This window comes from Pseudopodoces humilis, chromosome 4 (genome assembly GCF_049639895.1).
Source record: "Pseudopodoces humilis isolate 2021_Gansu_Grassland_sample_001 chromosome 4, ASM4963989v1, whole genome shotgun sequence".
Taxonomy (NCBI): Eukaryota; Metazoa; Chordata; class Aves; order Passeriformes; family Paridae; genus Pseudopodoces; species Pseudopodoces humilis.
In genome coordinates this window covers 29640454-29666113 of record NC_142203.1, presented here as the reverse complement: position 1 = coordinate 29666113, position 25660 = coordinate 29640454, and the positions used below count along the sequence as shown (strand labels likewise).

The window sequence follows — 25660 nt, the reverse complement described above, 5'->3', positions numbered from 1 at the left end:
GCGCGCCGGGCCCGGGAGAGCGGCCCACCAATGCTTGTTTGGGAGAGGAAGGCACTTGGCCAATCAGAGCCCGCCTTCGCCGCCCGCATTGCGCGGTAGCCCCGCCCCGCGCGGGCGGTGGCTCCCGCCCTGCCCAGCGTCTGCCTCGCGTCGCGCCTGCGCGCCGGGCGGCTCCCGCCCGCGGAGACACCGAGCTGCACCGGCTACGGGACGCCGGCCCGGCCGCCGCCTTCTCGGCACTGCTCTGCGCCTTTTCTCCCTTCACCCTACTCGGGCCTAGCTGCGCCGCCTCACAGGCCGGTCTGCGGCCCGGCGTACTCCACGCTACTGCGCCTGTGCCAGGACCCGGCGCCCACCCTCGTGTGAGCGTGCAGAGTGCGCCTGCGCTTGGCCACGCGCCGCGGCGGGAGCCGCTACCTGGTCACGTGGGAGACGCGCTGCAGCAGCTGATTGGCTGCGGCGCGAACGTCGCGCGCGCGGTAAGAGGGGGGGGCGGTCTGTCCCAGTGTTGCCATGGGAACGGGGCCTATGGAAATGGGTGTGTGGCGATGCCAGTGTTGCACTGGGGACGGAGCCTTGATTTCCGCCGGGATGAGCTCACCACCACAGAGCTGGGAGGAACAGCGCCGAGCATTGGGCAGGGTGAGGGCTGGGGATCTTTGCCGTCCAGGGTCAAATTAGTGTAAACTTGAAGGTTTCATAGCGTGGTCCGTGTGTTGACTGTTGCTGGATGAAGCTGTCCTGACTCTCGTAATCTCTTGTTTTGGTGGTTAAGTTAATCTGTCGGGTGAACTCTGATTCAGTGGGAAACAAATTGAGCTTTTTTGTGTCTAGGCTCTTCTGTCAGATGGAACAATCAATTCACTCGATTTTTCCCATATATGGATGCAAGAATGTATGGTAGTGTAGGAAGGAAAACAGGATTGCTCTTTCAATAGCAACCTGCTCTTAGATTGCACAAGTACTGGTGACGTGCTCTGCCTTGAATTTCAGGAACACGAACCAAGTTAGCAAAATTGGCTCAGCAAATGGATGGGCTGGCAGCAGAATTCATGGACCCTCTTCTACAGGAAGGTGGGCCATCGGGAAGTGGCGTGTTTGTAACACTATTTATTTTGCTTTATAGCACAGTGATGCACGTGTGCTGGCTCGTGGGGAAAGAGAAATGCACTCAGCGAGTGAAACTACCACACTTGGAAGCCGTGGTAATTGGGCGTGGCCCAGAGACTGGGATAACGGATAAAAAGTGTTCACGGCAGCAAGGTAAGGTGATTTAGCTCAAATCCTGCTTTCTGTGTGCAGCAGTAGCTGAGCTTGCCTTGTTCCTTGGTGTGGTCTGCAGTGTTGCCTGGTTCTGGAAGTCATCAAGCCTATTTAATAAGCACTTACAGAGATCTCTGGGACCTAAAAAATCAGAGACACCCAGTGACAAGATGTCCACTTCCATAAACTAAATGTTTAAAACATAATCATTGAACCTTAATGTGAGTTCCCAGGCCCACAGTTTTGCTTCACTGCCTGCATACCTGCTTTGTGAGCAGCACTTCTTCTCCCTAGTACTACACCAAATGATTTTTAGCATGACGTGTTATTTTATACATAGAATAATATGATACTGGAGAATATATGAAAATACCTGTCACCTATACACCTATACTGCACACCTTCCCTGCCCTCTTTGCCTCTAGACACAGTCTTGCTCTATGCCTGATTGTCACAAATGGCTGGTAAGAATGTCAAGAATATGTATAAGACATCAACAGAATCTGCCTTTGTTCTAAAGTAATTCCACTCCTGGCTCAGTGCATGGGTTGGCTCTGTTTTACTTGCTGTCCTGGAAAGAAGAGGTGAGGCAGAAATATTCTTGGCATACATTCACAAAGATCAGCTCTAGAAAGAAACAGATCTTCAAAAGAGGAGTGTTTTCTACACTGGGTAGTTCAGCAGAGTACTTTTTATATTTACATTGTTTTATGACACTTTGTTCTTTCTTTTCCAGTTCAGTTAAAAGCAGACTGTAACAAAGGGTATGTCACAGTTAAACAGGTATGTTTTTATGTATGGATTTACAGTATTTCTGATACTTACTGGCATAGTTGTACTTAACTCCACAAATGCTCCAAGTGATGATTCTGATCACTGGGTCTGAGGGACCTGAAGCTTTCTTATCACCAAGGGAGGTTATAGCAAGTGGCCCTCAGAAGTCAACTTTTTTCTTTGTGCACCTCAGTGAAAGACTGCAAATTCCTTCAAGATATGCTCCAGTCTAAGACAGCCAAACTTGCAGTATCAGGGAATGCCGTTGTCAGTCCTCAATCAGGTCAGGTGCTGTACTTGAGAGGCTTTGGACTTCCTCTACTAAACTTGCTTATCTTCCTCCTGAGCCTTAAGTTTCATAAGCTGAGGCAGCCTTTTGTATAAGGTTGGAGTTCTTGTGTTAATGGGACTACGCAGTTTTAGAAGGTTTTTGTTAGTGGGGTGGTAGAGCCAGAGATGTGGTTACTTATGATAACCCATCCCTACTTATGAGAAGGGATGGGATGTGAGACAGCACTGCAGGAATGCTCATGTTACTGGATGGATGGAGGTAACTACTCCCTCACACTTAGGAGACTCAGTATCTCTTAAATAATATGAAGGGAAAGGTTTCTGGTGCCGGTGTTTGTCTGTGTGCCCGCAGCATCAGCCAGTGTGGACAGCACAACATGTTCTACCTACTGAGGGGTAATGTCTTCTCTCAAAATGCTTCCAGAGCCCACTAAGCACAGGCATATCATGGGTATCTGATGAATCTGGCAGAGGTATTGAGGACAGTTTTTCACAGAAATCAGCCCTAGTCATGATTTCAGTACTGTGTTACTGGAATCTCAGTATGGGGAATACTTTCTGGTGGTGGGTGCTAGTATGTTTTCTCTACCTGTTGAAGAGTCGTTCCCCAGATGACAGGTGTGTGGCAGAAGGTTCCAGTGATCACTTGTTTGATTTTTCATTTGCTGATGGGAAGCATCCTTGACCTGAGTGAAACTGCAAAGCTCTAGACTAAAGAGATCCCAGCTGAAATCAGGTGCGTGCTTCATTACAATGAATACCAAGAGAGAGGTATAGTACCATCTTGTGAAGCATGCAGGTATGGCACTGACATAGCTGTTGAAATACTCTCTGACTGAATTAAACAGTCACAGGAGAAAGCTGATTTCTTAAAGCCTGCTTCATGCATAAACATTAACCAAAAGCATTTTGCTGAAGAGTCCTAATTTTTGTAGCGTCACCCACGTGATGAGGCAAAATCCATCAAGTAATCACTGTAGGTTGCCTATACCACAGTGTGATCGCACTAAGATAAGTCACTAAAACTGCCGTTACTCCACAGAAATAGTTGCTGCTGTTACTAGTTGTTTAATAGGTTGCTGATATGTGAAGGAAGTGCAGCATAAGTGACGCTGTAACTCTGTAGCTGCTGCAGACCCAGGTTCCCTGTGACACCAGGCCCTGAGGTTGTGTGCTGACAGCTGTGACTGCAGCACTGGGACAGAAACAGATGTCCACGGTACTGCACTGCCTGGTCACGGAGGCTGATGTGGGAAGGGTGGGCAGTAAATACAAAATGCATTTGCTTTCCTGGATAGTGGTATTCCAGGAGAACTGGGCAGAAGGTGGCAATTCCACTTACAAAATAATTTTCTACTATTTTTTCCTTTTTATGTCTACCAAAGATAGGAGTCAACCCAACTAGTGTTGATCTTGTGAATATTGGCAAGGGTGAGGTGGTGAAAATGAAGCCAGGCCAAGTTCTGCATATTGTGAATAACCTTTACCCCTACACGGTACAATTTGCCGAAGAGTCTGGGAAAACTGTTCCGAAAGCAGATAAGATGCCACATGAGGACTCCTGTGAGAATGATGATAAAGAGCTTGTGCCCAGAAAAACAATGAAGTTGGAGGTGGTGGATACACAAGGCAGTTCTACAAATCCGAAGCTAAGCAGTATCAGTGTATCTACACATGAAGGAACTTCAAGCAAAAAGGCAAGTGTTTTGGTATTAATACTTGTGCTGTTTCTCCTGGGGTTGTCTCCTCCATGAGTAGACATGGTCTTTTACTTTTGTGGATTCTGCTGGTGGCAGGCATCTCAGGTGAACACAAATCCTCAAAGTATACAGAGCATGAGAGGTGTTATGTACTCCTGACATCATCCAGACCCTAAGAAAGTTACTTGGTACCCATTCTAACCTGACCTGAGGGTTAGGTGTTTGTGAGGGGGCTTCCCTGTAGCAAATGAGGATTTAATCTCTAGTTTCTGCTGCAGTTTCTGCTAGAAGGACAGGCCATGTGAGCTCCATTTAGCTGGAGTCATCCAAGGACACTGTGCTGGCTCTTGAGTGGTTATCTAAAAGCAAGTGCATGGAGAACAGAACAACCTGAGCCTTTTTTGTTTTCAAGTTAGTTTTTTTGTAATTGCATGGGGCTTTTTTTCTTCTCCTGCTTTGTTCATTCCATATGTCAGAACCATGTTTACATTAGTGAATGTTACCAGCCAGAATCTTTGAAAGGGAGTTTTTAGCCCTGTGACATGGTCAAAATAAAAGACCTTAATGCATTTGGAACTAGTGCAGTGCTGGAGGAGAAGGCACAAAAATAAAACCCCTTAAGACAAAATTTTAGTCTCAGGTTGCTGTGAGTTAACTACTTACTTCATTTGTAGACTTGGGCTAGTTCTATTAGGACCAGATTTGTGGTGGAATGAGCAGGGAGATGATGACTCACACTGTTTCCCTGCCAGCACTATGAATGTCTTCCTTTATAAGAATATGATGAATTTCATTGCTGATCTGAATAGCTAAAACATCTGTTTTGAAAAAGGTGCACTCAAGGCACACCTTTCAGCAGGTGTTCAATAGCCAAGTTAAGAAATAGTTTGTGTTGGCTTGATCTTCCTGTACCTTTCTTGATTTCTCTACAAGCCACTGCACAATGTAAAAAAATCAATACATCTAAGGATAAGGCTCCACACTGCAACTACTTTGTTCTGTGCTGAGCAGCGTGGGATAGGACAGTTAATGGAGATCTTTGTTCTTTCTTTGGTTCTTGTGATCCCTGAAGCAGAGGGCCTTGTGCCAGGACATGTGCAGGCAAATTATTAAATTTAAACACGTTTATAGCTCCCTGTTGTTAAACTTCCAATGTTTGGAAGATTGAACTTTCCATCTTCACAGTACCTCATTAAATATTTTCAAAACTGGCTTTTTGGGGGCAATTGGAGCAGGTGTGTTGGCATTTTATAGAAGGGAAATAATTGAGCTGTCATTCAGCTGTTACTGTACTGCTGTTGTACTGCTGTATACTAATGAATGCTCTTAACTGAATCTTTTAAAGTATATAACATATATTTGATAATAAATCATAAATAATAAATTATATAATTAATTATTTTATATTTTTTTTCCCCATTCTGTGCTATAGGAACATTTAGGACACTGGAGTCAGGGTCTAAAGAGCTCCATGCAAGATCCAAAAATGCAGGTGAGAGCTGTATATTTGTACTTTACAGTAGATCCTGTCTAGCAAAGCTAAGTGAGCTTTCTTCCTTCTGCAGTTTGCTTTAACAGTCTGGTTAATCAGTGGAGTCCTGCATAAGGGCTGAAATATACTTGCATCTCTCTTAATGTAGTAACATTAATTTGGGAGTCTCTACTGTACTGATTTTGTAAAGTGGCATTGCCTTAATTATCTTTGAGCTCTCTCACAGAGAGAGAGCTATTTGGCCAACAGATTTCAAAAAGGTTTATAGGAGAGCAGGCAAGCTGTGCAGTTGCTTTGTTTCCTCAGGGAAACCAACTAAAATGGCGTTATCATTTGAAGCTGAGCAAGCTACAGAGGTTCCCATTCTCCAGCAGTCAGCACTGTCTTGTTTCTTAGTGCAGTTTCCTGGTTTCCAGCAAATTCTTAACTTTCACACCTTTATGTCAGCTGACAGAATCTGCCCCTGGCTTCACTGGGCCCCTTCAGATGATGGTCAGTCTCAGTCTGAAAATAATTTAGAGTCACAGTGTATGTTAGAAGGGACCTGTCAGGATCATTGAACCCAACTCTTAGCCCTGCACAGGACATCCCCAGAAATCACAGCATGCATCGGAGAGTGCTTCTTGAACTGTCTGACCTGGTGCCATGACAGCTTCTCTGGGGAGTCTGTTCCAGTGCCCAGCCACCTTCTGGGTGAAGAACCTTTTCCTGATATCCAGCTTAAACCTCCCCTGACTCGGCTTCAGGCCATTTCCTCAAGTCCTGTCACTGGTCAGCAGAAAGAAGAGATCAGTGCCTGTTGTTCCTTGTCCTCACAAGGAAGCTGTAACTGCAATGATGTCTCCCCTCAGTCTCCTCCAGGCTGAACAGACCAAGTGACCTCATTGTTCCTCATATGGCTTCCTTTCAACACCCTTCACCATCTTCTTAGCCATCCTTTGGACACTTTCTAAGAGCTTTATACCTTCTATTGTGGCACCCAGACCCGCCCCAGCACTCAAGGTGAGGCTGCCCCAGCTCAGAGCAGAGCAGGACAATCCCTCCCTTGCCCCGCTGTGATGCTGTGCCTGATGCACCCCAGGACACAGGTGGCACTCCTGGCTGCCAGGGCACTGCTGAACCATGTTCAGCTTCCCACTGGCAGGACTCGAGGGAGCTGCTCTCCAGCTTCTTGCTGCCCAGTCTTTCTGTATGTGCAGGGTTGCCCCATCCCAGGTGCAGAATCTAGCACTTTGCCTTGTTAAACTTCTACCGAGCCTTCTAATTTGTCCAGCTCTCTCTGCAGGGCCTTCCTGCCTTCAAGGGAGTTGACAGTTCCTCCAAACTTATCATTGGCAATCAACTTTTCTTGTGTCATCAAGTGTCATTGGCAAATTAGTTTTCTACTCTTTCCAGTCCTGTATCCAGGTCATTTACTAAAATGTTGAAGCGCACAGGGCTGTGGAACCCCATCAGTGACAGGTCACCAGTCTCACGTCACCCTATTCACTGTAACCCTTTGTGCCCAACCTGTGAGCCAGTTCCTCAACGTGATAATTAAACAGAAGGCTCCTATTTCTTCATTGATTTTTTTTATTAAATTAAAGTGTGAAGTGTTGAACTCCATAGATTTACAGGAGAACTGTATGCCTATTGTCCTGGAATTGGGTGCTAGCACTTTCCAAGGAGTCTATCTATAGGGGATGATAAAACTATGGAAATGCTTCCTTTTTAAACATGAAGCTTAATTTTTATCCCTGAAGCAGAATTCTGTATACCTATCAAAGCAGGGATTTCTTGACCCAAGATGTAAGCAGGTTTTAAAACTGTTCTTTTAATGTTAGGCATAAATGAAATAACTGTTTATGAGTGAAGGTTAGCTTTATTAGTTATAGTTTCAATCTGAATACACAAATAATAGAACTCTTATATTTTCTTTTTAATGAAATATTAAATGGCAATATTTCTTCGGAAAAGACTTGGAAGTGATCTTGTTCCTACTCGAAGCAGGAGCAGACACTATTAGATGTGTTTAAAATATCTTGCTGCTGAAAGAATCAGTCTTATGATTTGTGTACCAATAGAACTTTAATCTTCCTTCCTGTAGAGTAAGACTGATTTGTATATAAACATGCAAGAATAATTAGCAGAGGTGACGTAGGCATCATCCATCTCTCATCAGCAGGTGCACTGCTAAGAGACCAGAGACACAATACACAGCTTCTGCATCACAACCTGGTAGCTTTTTATTGCTGTCCACAAACTTCCCAACCACTTCTCTTCCTCAGCTGCATTGAATTGTTGCAGAAGGCAAAACAAAATGAAAACAGGAAAAAGGGCATGATAGACAGGAATTTGTTCTTCTTGTGAGTGATCTTACGAAGCAGCACACTGGGTAGGATGAACTGCAATAGCTCAGACTTCAATATTTCTGTCTTTGTAATGCTGGTGGAGGTCTGTAGCACATGGCTGGTAGCACATCTGAGATTTGTGCTTCACTCCAGATATCTTCAGCCCTGTGTTCTGTATTAAGTACAGTGGTTTTGTTTGTGGCTGCAGAGCTTGAATATAGCCTGATGGAATTAGAGTTCCCTAGGCCTCACTGGTATCTCAGTCCAGGTGATTTTCAAGAGTTCATATACACCTGTAGCTATGGTTAACTTAATACAAAGTAAGATCAGAGAACTTTTTCCCTTTTGTAATAAATTATATGAAAAAGGATGCTTGAACACCTCTCTATAGCTATCTGGGATATGTTACGGAAGAGGGTGCTTATCCTGGAGGAACTTAATTCTAGCAAAAGTTCTCGTTGGATACCATCTCTTCACTAAATATTGTGTTTATAGAAATAATGTACTTAACTTTCAATCAGAAAGTAATCTAGTTACTTTGTTTTTTCAAAGGTTTACAAAGATGGAAAGACTGTAGTCATCAAGGATAAATATCCCAAAGCACGTTACCACTGGCTTATCTTACCATGGGACCCCATTTCAAGCCTGAAGTCAGTCACCAGGGACCACCTTGAACTCCTGGAACATATGCATGCCATTGGGCAAAAAATGATCGAACAGTGCCCTGCCAGAGAGAGCCTGGAGTTCAGACTGGGTTACCATGCTATTCCCAGTATGAGGTAATGAAGGAGAAGGGTTTGGGAATCAAGAGACAACTCAGTATGAGTTAGCTGCTTGTTCCACTTTATTGCAGTTTCAGCAACAGTTTTATAGCATTAGTAAGGTAACACGCGACACTTGTTCTGTAATGATTGGATAGTTGCTGTTGTTCATGTGCTAATTTCTACTTTATTATTGGTCTAGCTCATAACACACAAGCCTCAGAAGATACATTTTGTGTTTAGCTACATGGTGAATTCTCATCCTGTTTATTGCCACATTAGCACTTAGTTCCTTCTTATCTTTGTTTGAATGTTGTGCCAAGGACTCATGCTAACTCAAAGTCAGGCTTGTGCAGGCCTTCCAAGGAGCCATGGCCTCAAGAAGGAAGCCATTCCCCTACAATCCCCTGTTTTTCTTTTGCACAACCATGCCACTGGTTACTTTCACAAGCAAGTGTTTCACTATGGATATTGCACAACTAATACATGCTAGTCTGATGATAGCAACGCAAATGATTAATAGGCCTGTTTTACACAAACTCTTAACCCATCCTGTCAATCCAAGCCAATTAGCTAGGCCATCAATCCCAAAAAATCCCACATCTTCCTTTATTCTCTGGGTATGATGCATAAGCTCTTGAATTTCTTTGTGGATGGATTTTAAATGATTTTGTAAATCTATACAACACATACCTTCAAAGTTTTCACATCTATGGCCATGTGCTAACAATAAAAAATCAATGGCTGCTCGATTCTGCGGTACTGCGTGCTGCACTTGTGACAAATCATCAGCTAATTCAGAAAGTACTCTGCTAGTACCATTTGCTCGTTTCACAACCCAACAACTAAGTTTTTCTATATGGTGATACACCCTAGTGGTGGCAGCACCTGGTAAAAAAGCAGAAGCAAAAAACACTTGCCAAGCATTCCATAAATTCAAATCATCATCACAGTCAGAGCTCAAAATCTGACTACGATCTCTCTTCCATCTGACACGATATGTGCTATTAGGATGATGATGTGGAATCGCCATGCTGAGTGTTCCAATTGTACAAGGGCCTCCAACAGGTCGCAGTGGGATGCCTGCCCATGCCCTATTGCCACAAATTAAAAAATAACCTGTTGGTAGTCTACGAGGGAATTGAGTCCCAAATACAGGGTTTGCTGTATTCCTCACCATTTTAGCACACCACTGGGAAAAATTGCCAATTAGGCTTGTCAACGTTGTGATGTTAGATTGCCCACATCCTCGCTCAGTGCCTTCAGCACACGAGCTTTTGCTGGCATTTAGGTAAATACAATAAGCTGCATTTAATGAATCTGCTAAGTCAATTTCTTGAGGTTCAGGGCCTTCCGGGAGGCGATCATCCCAGATACCATAATTCTCCATACATTGTGAAAAGTTGTTATATCCATTCCCTAAATGCCTTGTCTTAAAAGTGCCCTGAGTTTCATGCATTGCCCTATCTAATAAAGCCCATCTTGAGTCATTCATCGTGACACCAATCAGACAAGTAATGAAGGGAGACTGAGGTGTAGCCAAACTGGCACAAAAGGTCGTAGTATTTAAACTTCGGGCAAGTGAAACCCACACATTTTCCCGTGGGTCTATGGTCTTTCTAGTTAACATGGCCATTGTCATCAAGGGCAGCATTATTAAAATGAAAATGCCAATTACCATCTTGAGCTCTTTCCCACTGGTCATGTAAAATGGTGTGGCGTATCAGAAATGATACGTTTTTCCCACACTGTACTGCAATTATTCTAGTTTTTTGAGCAAGTTTTGCTAAAGCTGCTACCTGCTGAATTTCAAATATTATACTGGCTCTTTCTAAGGAGGCCAAATTTTCCCACAGTGCCAAAGCTTCTGCTTGTGTAAAAGAACGATTTGAAAAATACAATAATGCAGTAAGTGGAGTTATGTGGTGTTTTGCTCGGTAACACCTGACACACCCTCGTTGAGGTGCTGATCTCTGAAATGCCCACAAATCCCTTTTTCAACCTCCACACAATTCTTATCCACAGGTCTTGTGTGGCTTTACAACACTGACCCTCTGTACCCACTAGTCTTGATACAGTCACTTGTCTCAAAGCAGAAAATAAAGTGCCTTCTATATGTGGATCCCTACAGTCAACCTGTACACCCAGAAGTTGGTTGATGTCTCTCACTATGGGTTCAAGGGCAAGCTGCCATCGTCTGTTTTCTCGTTCTCTGGCTGCTGTACTCCATTGTTGATGTGGTTGATCGCGGCTCACGTCCATCTGCTCAGCACCCATAACGGTCCTGTAGGGGTATCAACACACATATAGCCTTGGCCATTAAATAGGACTTTAGCTGGTCCTATCCAATGTCCTGTTTTAGGCTCTCTGTAATGAACAAACACTTCCTTAGCTACAGCACCTGATTTTACACATCCACTATGTACAACAACTGGGGGATCCTGACAATCTCCAAAAGCACACAAATGGTTAAGCACAAAAAGGGCTTTATCTAATTTCTCTCTTGGGTCAGAAATGTTTTTAAATTGATTAAGATAGTCTTTTAAGGTTCTGTTGGTTCTTTCCACTCCTGCTTGCCCCATTGGAAGGCCTCTAACATGCTCAACTCCCCATTGCTGCATGAATTTTCTAATATTGTCGCTGGCATACGCAGGGCCATTATCAGTCTTAATTCACTCTGGGACCCCCATAATGGCAAAGCATTGGGTTAAATGGTTCTTTACATGCAAACTCTTTTCTCCTGTCTAGGCTGTAGCCCATACAAATTTCAAATAGGTATCTACAGTAACATGTACATAATTCAGTCTGCCAAATTCAGAAATATGGGTAACATCCATCTGCCATACTTCCAGGGCTTTTAGCCCTCTAGGGTTGACTCCTATCCCTATCCCTGGTCCAAGGTGACTGCATTATGGACATGCTTGCACAATTCCCTGTGCCTTGGAAATCAATAGCAAAAACTGCATTAGGCCTTTTGCATTCTGATGAAACTGTTCGTGAGCCATATGAGCAGCCTCAAACTGATTGAGAGGAGCTTTCCTCTGAACCCAACTAACTAATGAATCTGCAAGATGATTGCCAAGGCCAAGGCCTTCTTGAAATTTATGGCTTCTGATATGTATCATACAATATGGTGCCGATCTTAGTCGATCTTAGTTGTGTAGCTTGCTGTACTTGTTGAAACAGTTGCATTAGTTATTTATTCTGAGTTTCCTTGATAAAGGCGTCCTCAATGCTTTGTAAGATGCCTTCAACATACAGTGAATCTGTGACTATGTTCAGGGAACAATCCGTCCACTGGCTCATGGCCCAGCAGACCACTGCTAATTCAAGTGTTTGAAACGAGTCTTCTTGTTTGGCATGCAAAATATGATAGTTCCAAGATCCTTGTTGCTGCCATACAGTTGCTGCTCGCCTGGTTGTTTTACCGGCATCTGTAGAAACGGTGTGTCCTTCATTTAGAGGAGTTGATGAGTGTTTAGGCAGCTGAATCCAGAGGTGATCTTTCAGCATTTGAATGATTTTGCTTTTGGAACTTCGGTAGACACTTGCCCATTATATGCTAATAATGCAATCTGAAGGGGGTAAGAGTGATGCATTGTCCATTCAAGATCAGCAGCATTCATTGGAATATGGATACTCGCCAGTTCATTTCCCAAGATGGCAACCGTGCAATTGCGACCCTTCTTAATTGTCTCCCCTACTTGTTCCTTTCGGGTCTGTAGGCTACGCTTGGGTTGAATTGATACAAAGACCCACTCAAGAATGTAGACCAGGTACTCTCCCCCGCTTTTCTTTGCCATTGAGCAATGACGGCACACACAGATGAGGGTTGTGAAATAACGAGCAGGCAAAGAGGTAGATTTAGGATGTGCTGTGAAGACCAGCGGCTGACAAGCAGAGAAGCAAGGTGAGAAATGCATTGTTGTTCTACCATGAGAACAATAGGAGCAGCAGGGTCAGTTCCTTTTAATAAGGGTCTCAAAGGAGCAAGATCTTCATTGGTGATGCCGATGACGGTGTGTACCCATTGGGGGTCACCCATTAAGGTCTGAATGTCTGTAAGACTGCGTAGGTCGCAGCTCAGTGTTGCTTTCAGTGGATGTATTATGCTGTCACTAATCTCCACCCTAAGTACTTCCATGGAGCTGTTTTTTGGACCTTCTCAGGAGCAATTTATAGTCCAGCAGTGGATAACACTTGTTTAATTGTTTCTAATTGATTATGTGTAAAAGGTTGTTCTTGTGCAATGAGAATGTCATCCATATAATGGTAAATGATGGCCTGTGGCCACTGTTCTTGTATTGGTTGCAGGGCTGTGGAAACAAACAGCTGACATATGGTGGGACTGTTTCACATTCCTTGAAGCAGTACAATCCACTCATATCACTCACTGGGCTTTTCTTTGTTGATTGCAGGCCATGTAAACACAAATCGCTTTGCATCTTCCGGATGTAATGGAGTAGTAAAAAAGGAGTCCTTTAAATTAACTATTAACAGCGGCCACTTTTGTGGCAGCATTACTGGTGAGGGTAGTCCTGGTTGTAAAGTTCCCATGGACTGTATTTGTTCATTGACTTTTTGTAAATCATGCATAAGTCTCCACTTTCCTGATTTCTTTGGTATAACAAAAATGGGCGTGTTCCATGGGCTGACTGATGGTTTGATATGCCTTGCATTAAGCTGTTCTTTAACTGACTCATGTGCTTTCTGCAGCCGTTCTTCTCTTAGTGGCCACTGCTCCACCCACACAGGATCATTACTTTTCCAAGTCAGCTGTAATGGGGCTGGCTGCCTTGCAGGGGCTGCTGTGAGAAAACTGAGTCTGGCGTAGTTAGTACCACTCCCCATTGGGTTAAACATTCATGACCAATGAGGGCAAACATACCTTCTGGAAAGGGTATTGTTGCTACTGGCGTGGGCCTTTTCTCCTTCAAGTACAAATATGAGGGGATTGGGTGTGACCGAGGCAGCTGCAGACACTCTTCTAACACCATCGATGGCAGTTTTTGTCTCTTGAAGTGGCCGGTATTGTGGCCAGACTTTGCTGGAAATAATGGTAATATCCACGCCCGTATCTAACAATGCTTGCAAATTTATTTGTTCTTTTCCATTTATAATGGTTGTCTTTTGAACTGGGCAGTCTTGCGTTCGTAGTGTTAAACACGCAACTGGTCCTGTTGATCCAAAGCTAGCATCTCCTCTCATGGGTTGCATAGGTTGTGATCCTTTCATCATTGCAGATACAAGATTTTGAAAGGGAATTATTTGTGAATATTTTACTGCCTTGAGGTATAAACAAAGGCGGTTGCAGTGTATAAGCAACAATTTGAATGTCTCCAGTATGGTCTGCGTCAATGACTATCGCCAAAATCCCTTTTAGGCTCACCAGTGAATGTCCTATCAACAATGCCCCATGTTTAGAAGAGTGAATTGGACTTTTGAAGGTTGTTGGTATCTTTTGCGGCTGGTTGTCGATAAGGGTAACCCCTACTGCTGTTTCCAGGTCGATTCCCAAGCTACCTGTGGTTGCGGGGCATAGTTCTGTGTCTGGGGGGCTGCTACTGTTGTCTGCGTGCGGCTGCCTTTCGCACTTTTCCGTCCGTTTCCCGAGCGCCGGCAAGCCCTGGTAGCGTGAGTATTGGATTGGCAGTTATCACACCAGACATTGCCCATACATTGCTTACGTAGATGCCCGGTTTTTCCACATCGAAAACAAGCACCCGTCGGTCGAGGACGACCCCCTTTCACAAGAGGTTTCAGAGCTGCAGCAAAAGCTTGGGTCTGGTTGATTATCACTTCCATCACTGTTTCATTTTGCTTTTTCACAGCACTTGCTACAGCTTCCTACAGAAACGCTGCTTGCTGTTGATATACTGAGTGGGCCATTCGTTCTAACATGGTTCCCAAATCAGCTGTGTGTGGAAGAGTAGCTAATACCATTTTGGCTTTTGGATTTGCGTTTTCGAATGCAAAAGTCCTTGTTAATTGCTCTCGTACTTCAGCAGTTAAGTCTGTTGCTTGATTGAGTGAGGTGACCAACCTGTTGACAAAAGAGTCAAAAGACTCGTTTATTCCTTGTTTGATAGTGGTATAAATTGGTGCTTTCTTACCAGCTGGAATCCTCCAGAGGGCTTGCTTTGCCTCTTCAGCGGATGCATTATACAAGTCTGCTGGAAATTGCAACTGCTATGCTGCTGATGCATAGATGCCTTTTCCCATCAGCCTATCGATGGTGGTGCCATGAAGAGGATCAGTCAGCTGATGTGGCAAGACTTTCTTGCAGCCTGATTCCCATTCTCGCTCCCATAACACATATTACGAAGGAGTGAGTAATAGTTTTGCTGTGGCCATGCAATGGTCAGGTGACAGAACATTCGATGCAAAAATATAGTTGATCATTTGCTTGGGGGGCTCCGAATTGAGTCCATGCTGGGTAACTGTAGCTGGCAATTGTTGCATTAATTTCCACTCAAAGTATGAATAGCGTGCTCCTGGCTGGCCATTAGCAAGAGCCACTTGCTGCACTGGATAAGCATGTGGGGAACAGGCAGCTGCAGCTTCCCATTGCCTTTCTATAATAGCATCCCTGATTACTCCAGACCAGTGACTATGAGGTTCAACTGGTCCTATCTTCATTCCCTCTGAGGTGGTAATTACCGTATCACCTACTGGCTGCCCTTCACGGGTATTCAGACTGCCCATTTTCTTTGTTATCTTTTCCAATAGTTTATCTGATGGCTTTATTTTTTTTGAAACTGTGACTTTGACTTCGGAGGGTATTTCGTCACCTTCATCAGCTTTACTTTCTTCATCTGAGTCCTTTGTATGGTACCGGGAAGATGTACAGGCCTCGCCCCCTGTCCCTGTGTCGTGCTGTTCACTCACAGGAGATAAGGGGGGCACGCTTGGTATTACCGAGGTTGATTCTGTTACCTGATTGGCAATTTCTTTTGCACTAGCCTTAATAGACACTTCAATGTCTTTTGCAGGACTAGGATCAGTAAATAAGCGAGAGCTTGATTTTGCTGGCACTTCTGTGTCTTCCCCTCCCAGCATTTTTTGTGCCGCTAGTGCCATATGCTTTTCAGCTTGATACTGATCTAGGGTGTGAATGACTTCCCTCCAAGTGGAAGCAAATTCTTTAGCAGTTTTACTGCCATCAATAGTAGCATCCCGTAGGGCATCTCCAATCTTACGCCACTCAGTATGGCTGAAGATTTCTGTGGGATCTTGCATGAATCCCTTTTCTTTTGCCCACTTACACAACTCTTGGAGCTTTTTTGTGCTTACACTGACCTCTTGCTTAGTGAGAAATTCTGCCAGCAGTGATAATGCTGCTTCTCTATCCATTTCCTGAGATAGCGGTCTTACCGGCACTTTGGAGGACAGCCGTCAGTTCCTCTTTATCTCTCTCAGGCTCTTTGTGCCGAATCGCCTTCTCTCCTTATTCCGGAATCCATTGGATTCTTAGTGCATTTCTGCAATACTGAGCCTCTTGATAAGGTCCTCAGGCAGCGTGCAGGCTTTTTGAGGTCCCTGTTTGGGTGCCAATTGAAGGAGAAGGGTTCGGGAATCAAGAGACGACTCAGTATGAGTTAGCTGCTTGTTCCACTTTATTGCAGTTTCAGCAACAGTTTTATAGCATTAGTAAGGTAACACGCGACACTTGTTCTGTAATGATTGGATAGTTGCTGTTGTTCATGTGCTAATTTCTACTTTATTATTGGTCTAGCTCATAACACACAAGCCTCAGAAGATACATTTTGTGTTTAGCTACATGGTGAATTCTCATCCTGTTTATTGCCACATTAGCACTTAGTTCCTTCTTACCTTTGTTTGAATGTTGTGCCAAGGACTCATGCTAACTCAAAGTCAGGCTTGTGCAGGCCTTCCAAGGAGCCGTGGCCTCAAGAAGCAAGCCACACACACATTCCCCTACAAGGTAAGACCTAGAGGAGTCATGTGGTGGACATGCTGTTCTTCCGGTTACACAGATTGGGGGTTAAATCCAGGAGGAGATTTGGCATTGCTAAGGAACAGGCAGTCCTCCTCTACACTACAGACAGTTTGGTGTACAGTCCTTTGCCCCACACTGCTGTATAGATCCTGATGCACGGGCATCTTGGGCACAGTGGGAAACCCCTGTTGGGCTTCTGTAGCAGAGGCTGGTGCCTGGGGCTGTGGGATGCCTGGGGTCCAGTCCCAGTTACAGGAGCACTGCTGCCAGTGCTAGGGCATCCCCCTCCCAGGGCACCTGTGTGGGATTAGAGACTGACTCCTAGACCTGTCAAGTCCTGCCTAATACTGAGCAAGGATTTGAGTCTTGTGTCTAAATCCAGACCTTAGATTTCAAGTGCCAGTTGATACTGCAGTCAGTTGTTCTCCAGTTCTTGAATGAAGTTTTTGAGCCTGATCAAGTCCCACTCAATTTCTCTACAAATAATAAAACCTTGGGTTTATTACTAAACCTTTAATAAACCTTTGGTTTGCTAACACTACCGTCTCCCCCTTTTTGGAAATCAGCAGGAATATAGACTGCAGTGAGGGGCCAGTGGAATATGCAGACTGTTTATGAGTGAAATGGTTGGCAAGAGACAGTGCTTCCAGAACAGACTGTGTTTCTTCTGTCACAGGGTCAGGACTGACCCACAAGGCTGGCACTCTGCTGAATCATCTTTGCAACTGATGCAACTTACGCAGAACAACTTCAAGCATTAACCTTTTTCTCTCATATCTCCATTGTATTTTTTTTTTCAGTCAGCTACATTTGCATGTAATCAGTCAGGATTTTGATTCTCCAGCTCTGAAAACCAAAAAGCACTGGAATTCTTTTACTACAGACTACTTCTTAAACTCTCAAGGTAATGATTAGAAAAAGTATTTCATAACATATAATCCTGCTTGCAGGTTCTGGCTTTGGATTTTTCTTCCAAACAAATGTACAAGTTACACATTTTATTGCAGTAAGGGAAAAGTTTGATTTAATTTAAGACATTGAGGAGTAGGACTGAGTAAAAGTCAACAAATTTTGTGGCTGGTTTAAAATAGAATGCAGCAATGACACACTGTGCATGCAGAAGAGTGCAGAAAGATTTGTAGTGTCATGTGTTTCATGATGCTGCATGGTATCAATACTCTGGTCTCTTTATTTTTATCCCCAGATGTGATAGAGATGGTAAGAAGCAAGGGAAAAGTGATGGTGAAAGACCATACCTCTGAACTTCTCAAACTTCCCCTCAGATGCCATCGCTGTAAACAACAGCTGTCCACAATCCCACAGTTAAAGGAACATCTTAGGAAACATTGGCCAAAATGATTTTGCAAAAAATCATCTTCCAGTCTGTCTTCAGATTTCAAGCCAACACAAAGACTACAAAATGTTAATGGAAATGTGTGTTTATTAACTGGAATTGCAAATACAATGTGTGGAAAAGTAGCCTGGAAACAGCAGCACGCTAATTTAGTAATAGCTTCAACAAAAAAAACAAGCCCTCTTCTTCTTCCCTACTAAAAATATAAATAAAGTGATTTCTGAAATTGAAGCTTTTTGGTTGCAGCTTTATTGTGGTACGGCTACACTAATCTGTCAGTGAGTTGAAGTCTGGGAAAAGTGCTTTGTTTGGATGAAAAGATTTATTTTAATTCAGGAGCTGAACTGAGCCCAGATCTTGGTTTCCACTGAGAAAGAAACAATTATTTAGAGGTCTTTATCTTGATGTTTTCTCCCTTTCACTGAAGTTCCTCCTGTGTGTTAATGTTGCAAGCACTGGTGTGGCTGCCAGAATGTACTGCCAGTGGAGGGGAAGGAGCAGCAGCTGATCGTCCCCACTTTGCTGTGCCACTGAAAGGCCTGACAGCTCAGTGCTGCTGAACTGTCCCTCAGCTATGGAGTGGGCTTTGCCCCTCACCAGGGTGCCAGGACAGTCACTGCTCAGGCTCTGAGTGCTCCAAACAATCTCTTTTGGGTACAAGGATGTATTTAAACATTTTATATGAAATGTAATACACAATGACCAGCTTTACTGCTCCCCAGAGTAATAAAGCTATCAAGATTTGTAGCTACTTGTCTTCATATGTTGAGGCTGGTACAGAAATCCTGTGGTTTAATCCCGCTGTTTCTCTAACCAGGATTTTAGCGAGCCTCTTATCATTTGATTGTTGTGAAGATGTGAACTTGCAGAAGCAGCAGAACAGTACTAATAAAAATCTCCTGACTCCCGATCTGGTTTGTACAGTTCAAATTCGTCCTAAGCCCAGTTCTGACTTAAGAAAGATGCTCTGTGTGAAATGGCTTTCAATGAGAGTGCACAGAGCTTTTGCTATACAAGCAAAATGCTGCTCCTAACAGTAACACTTTCTGTGGGGAGACAGTGTCTTCTTCTTCCATTCCCCCATGCCAGCAGCATGTTGCTGTTCCCACTCAGATGGGGCAAATAGTAAGTTGCTGTTGCTGGAAAAGAATAAAGATGTTTCTGTTGTAAAGTAGTCCCCAAAAATGTGTTCTTTCAATCTGGTATGCAAGAAGCCAATCCTCACAGAGGGTCATGTTTATTTCATGCTTGTGCGTAGATGGGTGCTGGATGGTGAATCCACAGAGACAGCACACCCAGTTCTAGCCAAGCAGTGTAGCTGAGATATTTTCAAAATACCTAAGTCTGCACTTACCTGATGTCTAAATACCTGCCTACTCAATAGCTATTGGACAATCTTTTGCCTGGTTCAATTTAAAGGTACAATGCATTTCAAATTAATTGCGCCTGTTTAGAGATGTGGTTTTCACATTATAATGAACTAAGTTCATCTAAAGGATGCTTTTTTAGGTGATTTAATTAATTTCAGTAAAACATTTGGAACATTGCCAAATGCAGTGTTCAGTATCTTATTCAAGATTTCTGTCTGTTTCCTCTACTTGTTTCAAAACTATTCTGCAAGACCTTGCCATTTCCCACCTTTCTGGGTCTTTTAAGTATTTATCACTCTCCTATGACTCACTGTGCAAAATCTTTTCTTAAATCATTCATCTTTCACCAGAACAGGGTACAGTAAGGTGAAGGGTTGGCCATTACCTAATTTAAAACACCAGTCACAATTCAACTTTTGCTGACATCAATAATAATATTCCTCAAATTACAAAATAAAGCTTAAGAGAGTAAGGAACAATAAGAAAAGCACAGCCAGTCTGAATTCATTCTTGACACAAACTAGGGCTTCAGCTGGCTCCAGAGGTAAAGTGCTAAAGCTTTGCAACAGGAACTAATTTGGACCAAAGCCAGTTGTGAATGCTGGAGGGCTGTGGTCTTCCTAATGGCAGACATAGGCCAGAGAGGAAAGCCATGCTTCTTTACAGTGAAATGCAGTGCTCATGGCCCATCACATCAGGGTGGGAGTTTTGGTTTTAGTGCCTCTCAGGGCAGGTCAGAGTGAAGCATAAACACCTGCAATCCATCTGTATGGGAACGGTGCAGCTGAGGCACAGTTGCCATACACTGAAATGTGGAGCACAATTGAGAAGGACAAGCCTGTGTATGATGTAAATCAGTGGCATCACTGGGAGAACCACTGCCACCAGGGCTAACCCCAGGGGGAGGGATGGCTGCAGGTCCAGCACTCGCTGTGAGGTCACCACTGTATGGGAAAGGTCTGCAGGAAGGCAGCAGAGTGTACAAGCTCTCTGAAGCCAACAAGGGGCAGCCAGGGGCAGCTGCCTATAGGGGTAGCCTCAAGGCCATGAAGGAAACCAAGGCAGGAAATGTAGACATTGTCACAAGTTACTTCATGTGTGCCTTTGCAGGGGACCCACAGCCTTCCTCCAATCTTTCATCTACACCTGGTAAGTCCATACAGGAGACTGTGAGCAACCAATACGACATCTTTGTTGGAAGAAAGCCTAAAAACAGCAGCATAATTTTAATCCTCATCAGCCAGTGATGGTAAAGCATCTTCTTTCCACCCCTGGCTGTAATTAGATCTCTTCTGGAGCTGTATTCTGCAATATTGTTATAGGAACGAGGCCTAAAGCCAAGAAAAACGTGGTAAAGGACCTTCCATGAGATGTGCCATGAGAAACGTGGTGAGAGGATTAACATGGGCTGATGGTAGGTGATGGAATGACAGGTTACCAGGTGGAGGGCCAGATGGCCCTTGCCTCTGCAGCCATCCAGGTGGAAAAGAGAGTGGTGCAAGTGTTGTGTTCCATCCTTTGTCCTCTCCTTGCATTTCTCAATACTCATTGACACAGAAAGTGGTTCTCTCCCCCTCCTCTCCATTTACAACTGCAGTTACAGAATATTTGACTGTAATCTCATCTCTGCTTCTCCCAAAAAGAATACATTTATTCTTGGAAAGCCTTCAAGGCAGAGGATGAGAACATGACCACCTTGCAGACAAGTCCAGGGTCTTGCTGATCTCTTCCCCAGAGCAGGGATGCCTCTTTGGAAAGATCTGTGACTCTGACTCCATTGGAGTATACCCAGGAACACTTGTACACAGCACTATACAATTGTATATTGCAGGTGCGTTTATCACCGGCTATCTAAGAACCTATAATCTATTGTTCCAACGAACCACAGTTTGTGTTACTGTTCATGAAAGTTCCTAGTGAACTTGATGGGATTTCTTTTGTGTTTAATGAAGCTAATCAGCAGAGAGGTGAGAAATACCCAACAAGGGAAACAGGCTTCCATACAGCCACATTTGCTCAGAGGCTGAGATATCTTTAAAGTTAACTCCATATTTCTGCATTAATGGCTTACTTCCATTGCTGGTTATTGTAGGAGCCTCCAAAGAATTCAAAAGAGCAAATTCAATGTGTCTGTAATGCCAGTAACTGAAGCTGAGTATATTTCAAGATTACATGCATCACTAAGAAAGCAAAAGAATATGCCAGCAGAAATCAAGGGAAAGCTGACTCCTAGCTGCTGCTAAGAAACTAAGGTTCAGCAACTGCAGAAGTAGTAAGCAGGGCATCCACCCTCAAGACTCACTCACACTGGGTGCTGCTCCCAGCTCCACTGCTCCTTACTCCAAGAACACTAGGGAAGGAAAGGTGTAGGGGAAGACAGTAAGAATTCAGTGATGAGTGATTTAGAAGACTGGTCTTTCACTTGGATGGCAGATTTAAAGGGGTTTTGCTGTGATGGGAGAAGAAAACACACCTAACACAAAAGAGTCTTTGGCTTTCACCATCACCATGATGGAAAAGCAAAAGAAATCATACATGTACTTTGGCACAAGCATGAATGCTCAGTAAGCCAGTGGCAATTTTACCTTTTCTTGTGTTCTCTTTCTAGACAACAGATTAGGTTGTGCAAGACCTCAGCGTTTCCTGGCATCAGATTTAGCAATGTCAGGAATTACTGGTGTGTCACATTTCAGTTGCAGGGCCAGAGTGCTCTGCAAAGGAGCACAGACTCCCTCATCAACCCTTTCTCCAGATCTAGTAGACAGCTTCTGTATTGCACCATAGACTTTGCTCTGCTACCATTTTGAAGACCAGATCTTTTGAAACAGTCTTGCCCTGGAAAGCCTTTCATGTGTTTTGCCATCTCAAAACGCTTTATTTACTCTTGGAGAATCTCTTTCAAGTGTAGTCACAGTATTTGACAAGTTTAAGTTGTCCCCACACAACCCAGAACAGGCCATGCAACTCTGAACAAGTGGAAACAAGATGTGCTCCAATGCTTCAGACTGACAAAAGGCTTTTACCACTCCCCTCCAGCAAGCCCAAGACAGCACAACATGGTGCAAGACCAAATGGCCACCCCAATTCAATGGAGTTCTTGCCACACAAGAGCAGTGACCTGCAGCACTGGACATGGTCATGCTGTACAGTCAGAACACAGCTTGCTGCTGTGCTATTAAACACCCCCAACATACAGTAAAGCACCTTGTTTGTGCAGTGTTTTTCTGCAGCACCCAGCAGAAATGGCCTGAACACTGCAGCAACCAGGCCGAAATTAACCAGGAAGGGGATGCTACCAATGGAAAGGTTTTCAGCCTTGTCTCCTTCCTCTGCTCCCAGAACTGCTGCTATTATTTCTCGCACCAGATCACAGAAGTATTCTGGGGTAAAACCTAATTCTCAGCACAAGACCAGTTTCCAGATGACATAGTTCTGCAATAGTGCACAGCATTATCAGGGAACACCTGCTGATCTGTCAGTGTCATAAAGCAGCGTTAGACTATCTTTGATCTCAGATAATTAGGGTGGTATTACCCAGCAGAGCGTGACACTGCCACTGCCCTGCTTTTATTCATGTTTTCCTCTGTCCAAGCCCTCCCTGGTGTGAATGGGCCCAGTTTCAATACAGCAATGGCTGTTGGCACTGCAGGATTCACTCTGATGTAACAAAGCAATGATGAAAATCTGGTATCAGCAACACCCAGCTTCAGCAGAGAAAACACAAAATTTGTTCAGCAACTACAGCCATTTGCTATTGCTACAGTCTTACAGGCGAGCTTTCTAAAGCAGGCTGAAGTGCTTAAAATGTGCCCTGTCATCATGGCAGGTATCAACTCTGTGAGGAAGGGATGGCAGGGAAGATAACCCATCCAATACTGGTGGGATTGCTTCATCCAGAAGGGGGAATAGTGGTAGGAGCTTTCAGAGCTGCGTATCCTCTTGCTCCCCAGCCTCACAAGCCACCTCTGCAGTGGATGTGAGTGGCTGTGCCCATAAGCGCGACACCAAACGGGTCCCAGTCACAGCTGCACCAGGCAGAGGGACCCTTCACTCGCACAGCCCTAAGAACAGTGTATCAGAAACACCAGAACAGCAACAGCTTCTGCAAAGATATCATGAAATTATGTGAAAAGTCAAGAGTTCAGAGTCCAGAGGAATTCCTTGGCTTCTGGTTACTGGAGAAGATGCAGCTTCCACTGTAGATTTTTATTGAATTTTGGTGGAGTCAGTACTTCTGGATCTGAAAGGCAAATGGAACAAGCGTCAGAACAGGGGGTAACAGCAATATAGTTTCTTCAAGAGCTGTCAACTACTTTGTTCACTTTTCTTAAATCAAAGGATGCTGAGAAATCTCTTGATATCTAATGGAAATCCGCTCAGAATATTCATGGAGTCCTCATGGAGGTAAAAGTGAACTTCACTTTATTTCTATCTTTAGCACACTCTCATAGGGTCCTACAGGGTTTGTGCGGCTTAACAAGCTACTGTTGGCTAATACATTTTGTTTATCATTTCTTGTACACATCATCATTGTTTTTCCTCATTCTTACTGCTGCAGGAAAGTCCCAAGGACACTGTCTTTGGAAATGTTGTCTGGGTTGAAAGCTGGGTTGTGCAGACAGGCTTTGACTAAAGTATCATGCCCTTGCTCTGTTAAAATGTTCTCCTACAGATATCTACCATTTCCCTATGATGACTGATCACCAGGCTGCACAGGAGAGTGTCCTCAGAAAACCTGCTTTCACCAGGAAACCTCTGGGCACACCAAGTCCCTGTTCAATCATTAAGTGTTACATTCAGAACAAGGAGGTACAGGCACAAAGCCACAACCATTAGTGGCACTAAGCAGAACTCCATTCATTCACGTGTCACTGGCCCATCATGCACCACAGTGAGCTGGCTCTTTTTGTTAGACAGGTTGCATCTATAGATTCAACAGAGGATTTCCCCATGCAATTTCAGGACTAGCAGGGAAAGAGGATGTAGGACTAGCGGGAAAACAGAAGACTGGGGAGTTGGGACCACCCTTTGCTAGGTTTCTCAGCCCTAATTTTGTATTAACTTCAAGGACTTTAAGGTGGCAAAGTGATATGACAGATTGTAGCCTGGTCTGGTGAAGAGCCAGGCCTGACTGCCAAAGCCAGAGAGAAAAATTCATCAGGTAAGTTACAAGAAGAATTATTTAACACATTCCTTAGGAAATAATATTTTCAATTCCCTCACAACAGACTGACATTACACACACAGGAACCCAGCAGCAGTTGAGATACTTTAGCACAGAAGACAGTTTTAAACTGAGACAGTTTTAGCACACAAATTCAGAGCAAAATCAACTTTGTTAAGAAAGCTGCTCACTTGCCACAAGCCAGGGTGGTACACCCTAAGGAAAAGCAAGGAACCACCACAGCTGAGAAACTGGTACAACTCATGGTAGGTAACAGTGCTTGGAGAAACTCCAAGCCCACTAACCTCCCTGACATTTCACACCCAAACTTAACTCAGAGCCTCAGCTAACCTTGTACAACTGGAGGCACCATCCTCTTCTGCTGATAGGCAGCCATAATGCTGTTTGCAGTTGAATTGGGTCCCAAGACCTGTAAAAAGAAATAGCCATGTTTCAACCTGAACAAAGCAAAGCACAAGCAGAGATACTCTCAAAGGAAACTCTGCTATTATTGTCCAAAACCAGGAGACCTCATAGTACAAAGTGAACAGGATCAAAGAGTGATCAGTGTGATCAAAGCCCAGTAATGTCTCAGAAAAGTTAACATAGGCAGCAAGACAGAACTGTTTTCACACAGCTTTTTGGGACACAGAATTCTTATCCAGCTTCTTCACAGCACCATAATTGTCATGATTCAGCAGGACTGATTTCATTACAGCACCATCAATATTTAAAGTTCATTTGGGAGTCTCTGTTCCCTGTCAAACAGAACAATTTTAATCTGTCTTTAAAAGTCCTGCTAATCAGCAGATAGGGAGAAGATATTGGGGAGCACCTTGTGTTCACCATAAATGCTCAGAAACCACTTACTAAAGACTTTTTTACTCTGGAAGTAAAAAAGCCCTAAATAAATAAAGCCCTTACGATTTCCTTATTTTGCATCAAGCTGAAGCTTAGAAGTCTGAAATAACCCTTCCTTTTGTAATTTACTCCTTATGATATATGGTTCACACTAAATTGACTAATCCAGTCGCTTTTCACTTCACAAGACCAGGATGGACAGCAACTGCTCTAGTACACTTCTACCATTAGGTCTAGAAAAGAAGGGAGTGTTTCCATATTCTACAAATTGCTTAAGATGGAGCTTACAAAAACAAGTCACCACTAGGACAAGACAAGCCTCAGAAGACCTCATCACATC

At 43.9% G+C, this 25660-nt stretch overlaps 2 protein-coding genes and 1 pseudogene across 3 annotated transcripts in view; 1 reads left to right on the top strand and 2 right to left on the bottom strand.

The window, feature by feature from the left end:
- The first annotated feature begins 157 nt into the window (after nt 1-157).
- Nucleotides 158-18156, top strand: APTX (aprataxin). 2 transcript variants are annotated; one of them, XM_014258728.2, is made up of 8 exons: nt 158-479; nt 1127-1263; nt 2000-2046; nt 3714-4025; nt 5461-5520; nt 8403-8629; nt 17372-17475; nt 17776-18156. In XM_014258728.2, the coding sequence occupies exons 2-8, from the start codon at nt 1134-1136 to the stop codon at nt 17928-17930; spliced, it is 1035 nt and encodes a 344-aa protein (XP_014114203.2). In that variant the 5' UTR covers nt 158-479; nt 1127-1133; the 3' UTR covers nt 17931-18156. The 2 variants fall into 2 exon arrangements, with proteins under 2 accessions (XP_014114203.2, XP_087910807.1); XM_088054681.1 differs by lacking the exon at nt 158-479 and adding an exon at nt 515-642.
- LOC148184473 (uncharacterized) lies at nt 13363-17363 on the bottom strand (annotated as a pseudogene).
- ELP1 (elongator acetyltransferase complex subunit 1) overlaps nt 17995-25660 on the bottom strand; it is a 36340-nt gene continuing 28674 nt past the window's right edge. Inside the window, exons 35-36 of the mRNA XM_014258727.2 lie at nt 24811-24889; nt 17995-23535 (exon numbers count right to left, since the gene is read on the bottom strand). Of these exons, the coding sequence (XP_014114202.2) occupies nt 23468-23535; nt 24811-24889 (147 nt within the window). The 3' untranslated portion in view covers nt 17995-23467. The remainder of the gene's footprint in view (nt 23536-24810; nt 24890-25660) is intronic.

Bases quoted from the DNA above. Each gene is read 5' to 3' on its own strand.
- APTX (XM_014258728.2), top strand. From the start codon at position 1,134: ATGCACGTGTGCTGGCTCGTGGGGAAAGAGAAATGCACTCAGCGAGTG. The intron at 1,264-1,999 runs GTAAGGTGATTT...TTTCTTTTCCAG, and splicing joins AAAGTGTTCACGGCAGCAAG to TTCAGTTAAAAGCAGACTGT. The intron at 2,047-3,713 runs GTATGTTTTTAT...TGTCTACCAAAG, and splicing joins GGTATGTCACAGTTAAACAG to ATAGGAGTCAACCCAACTAG.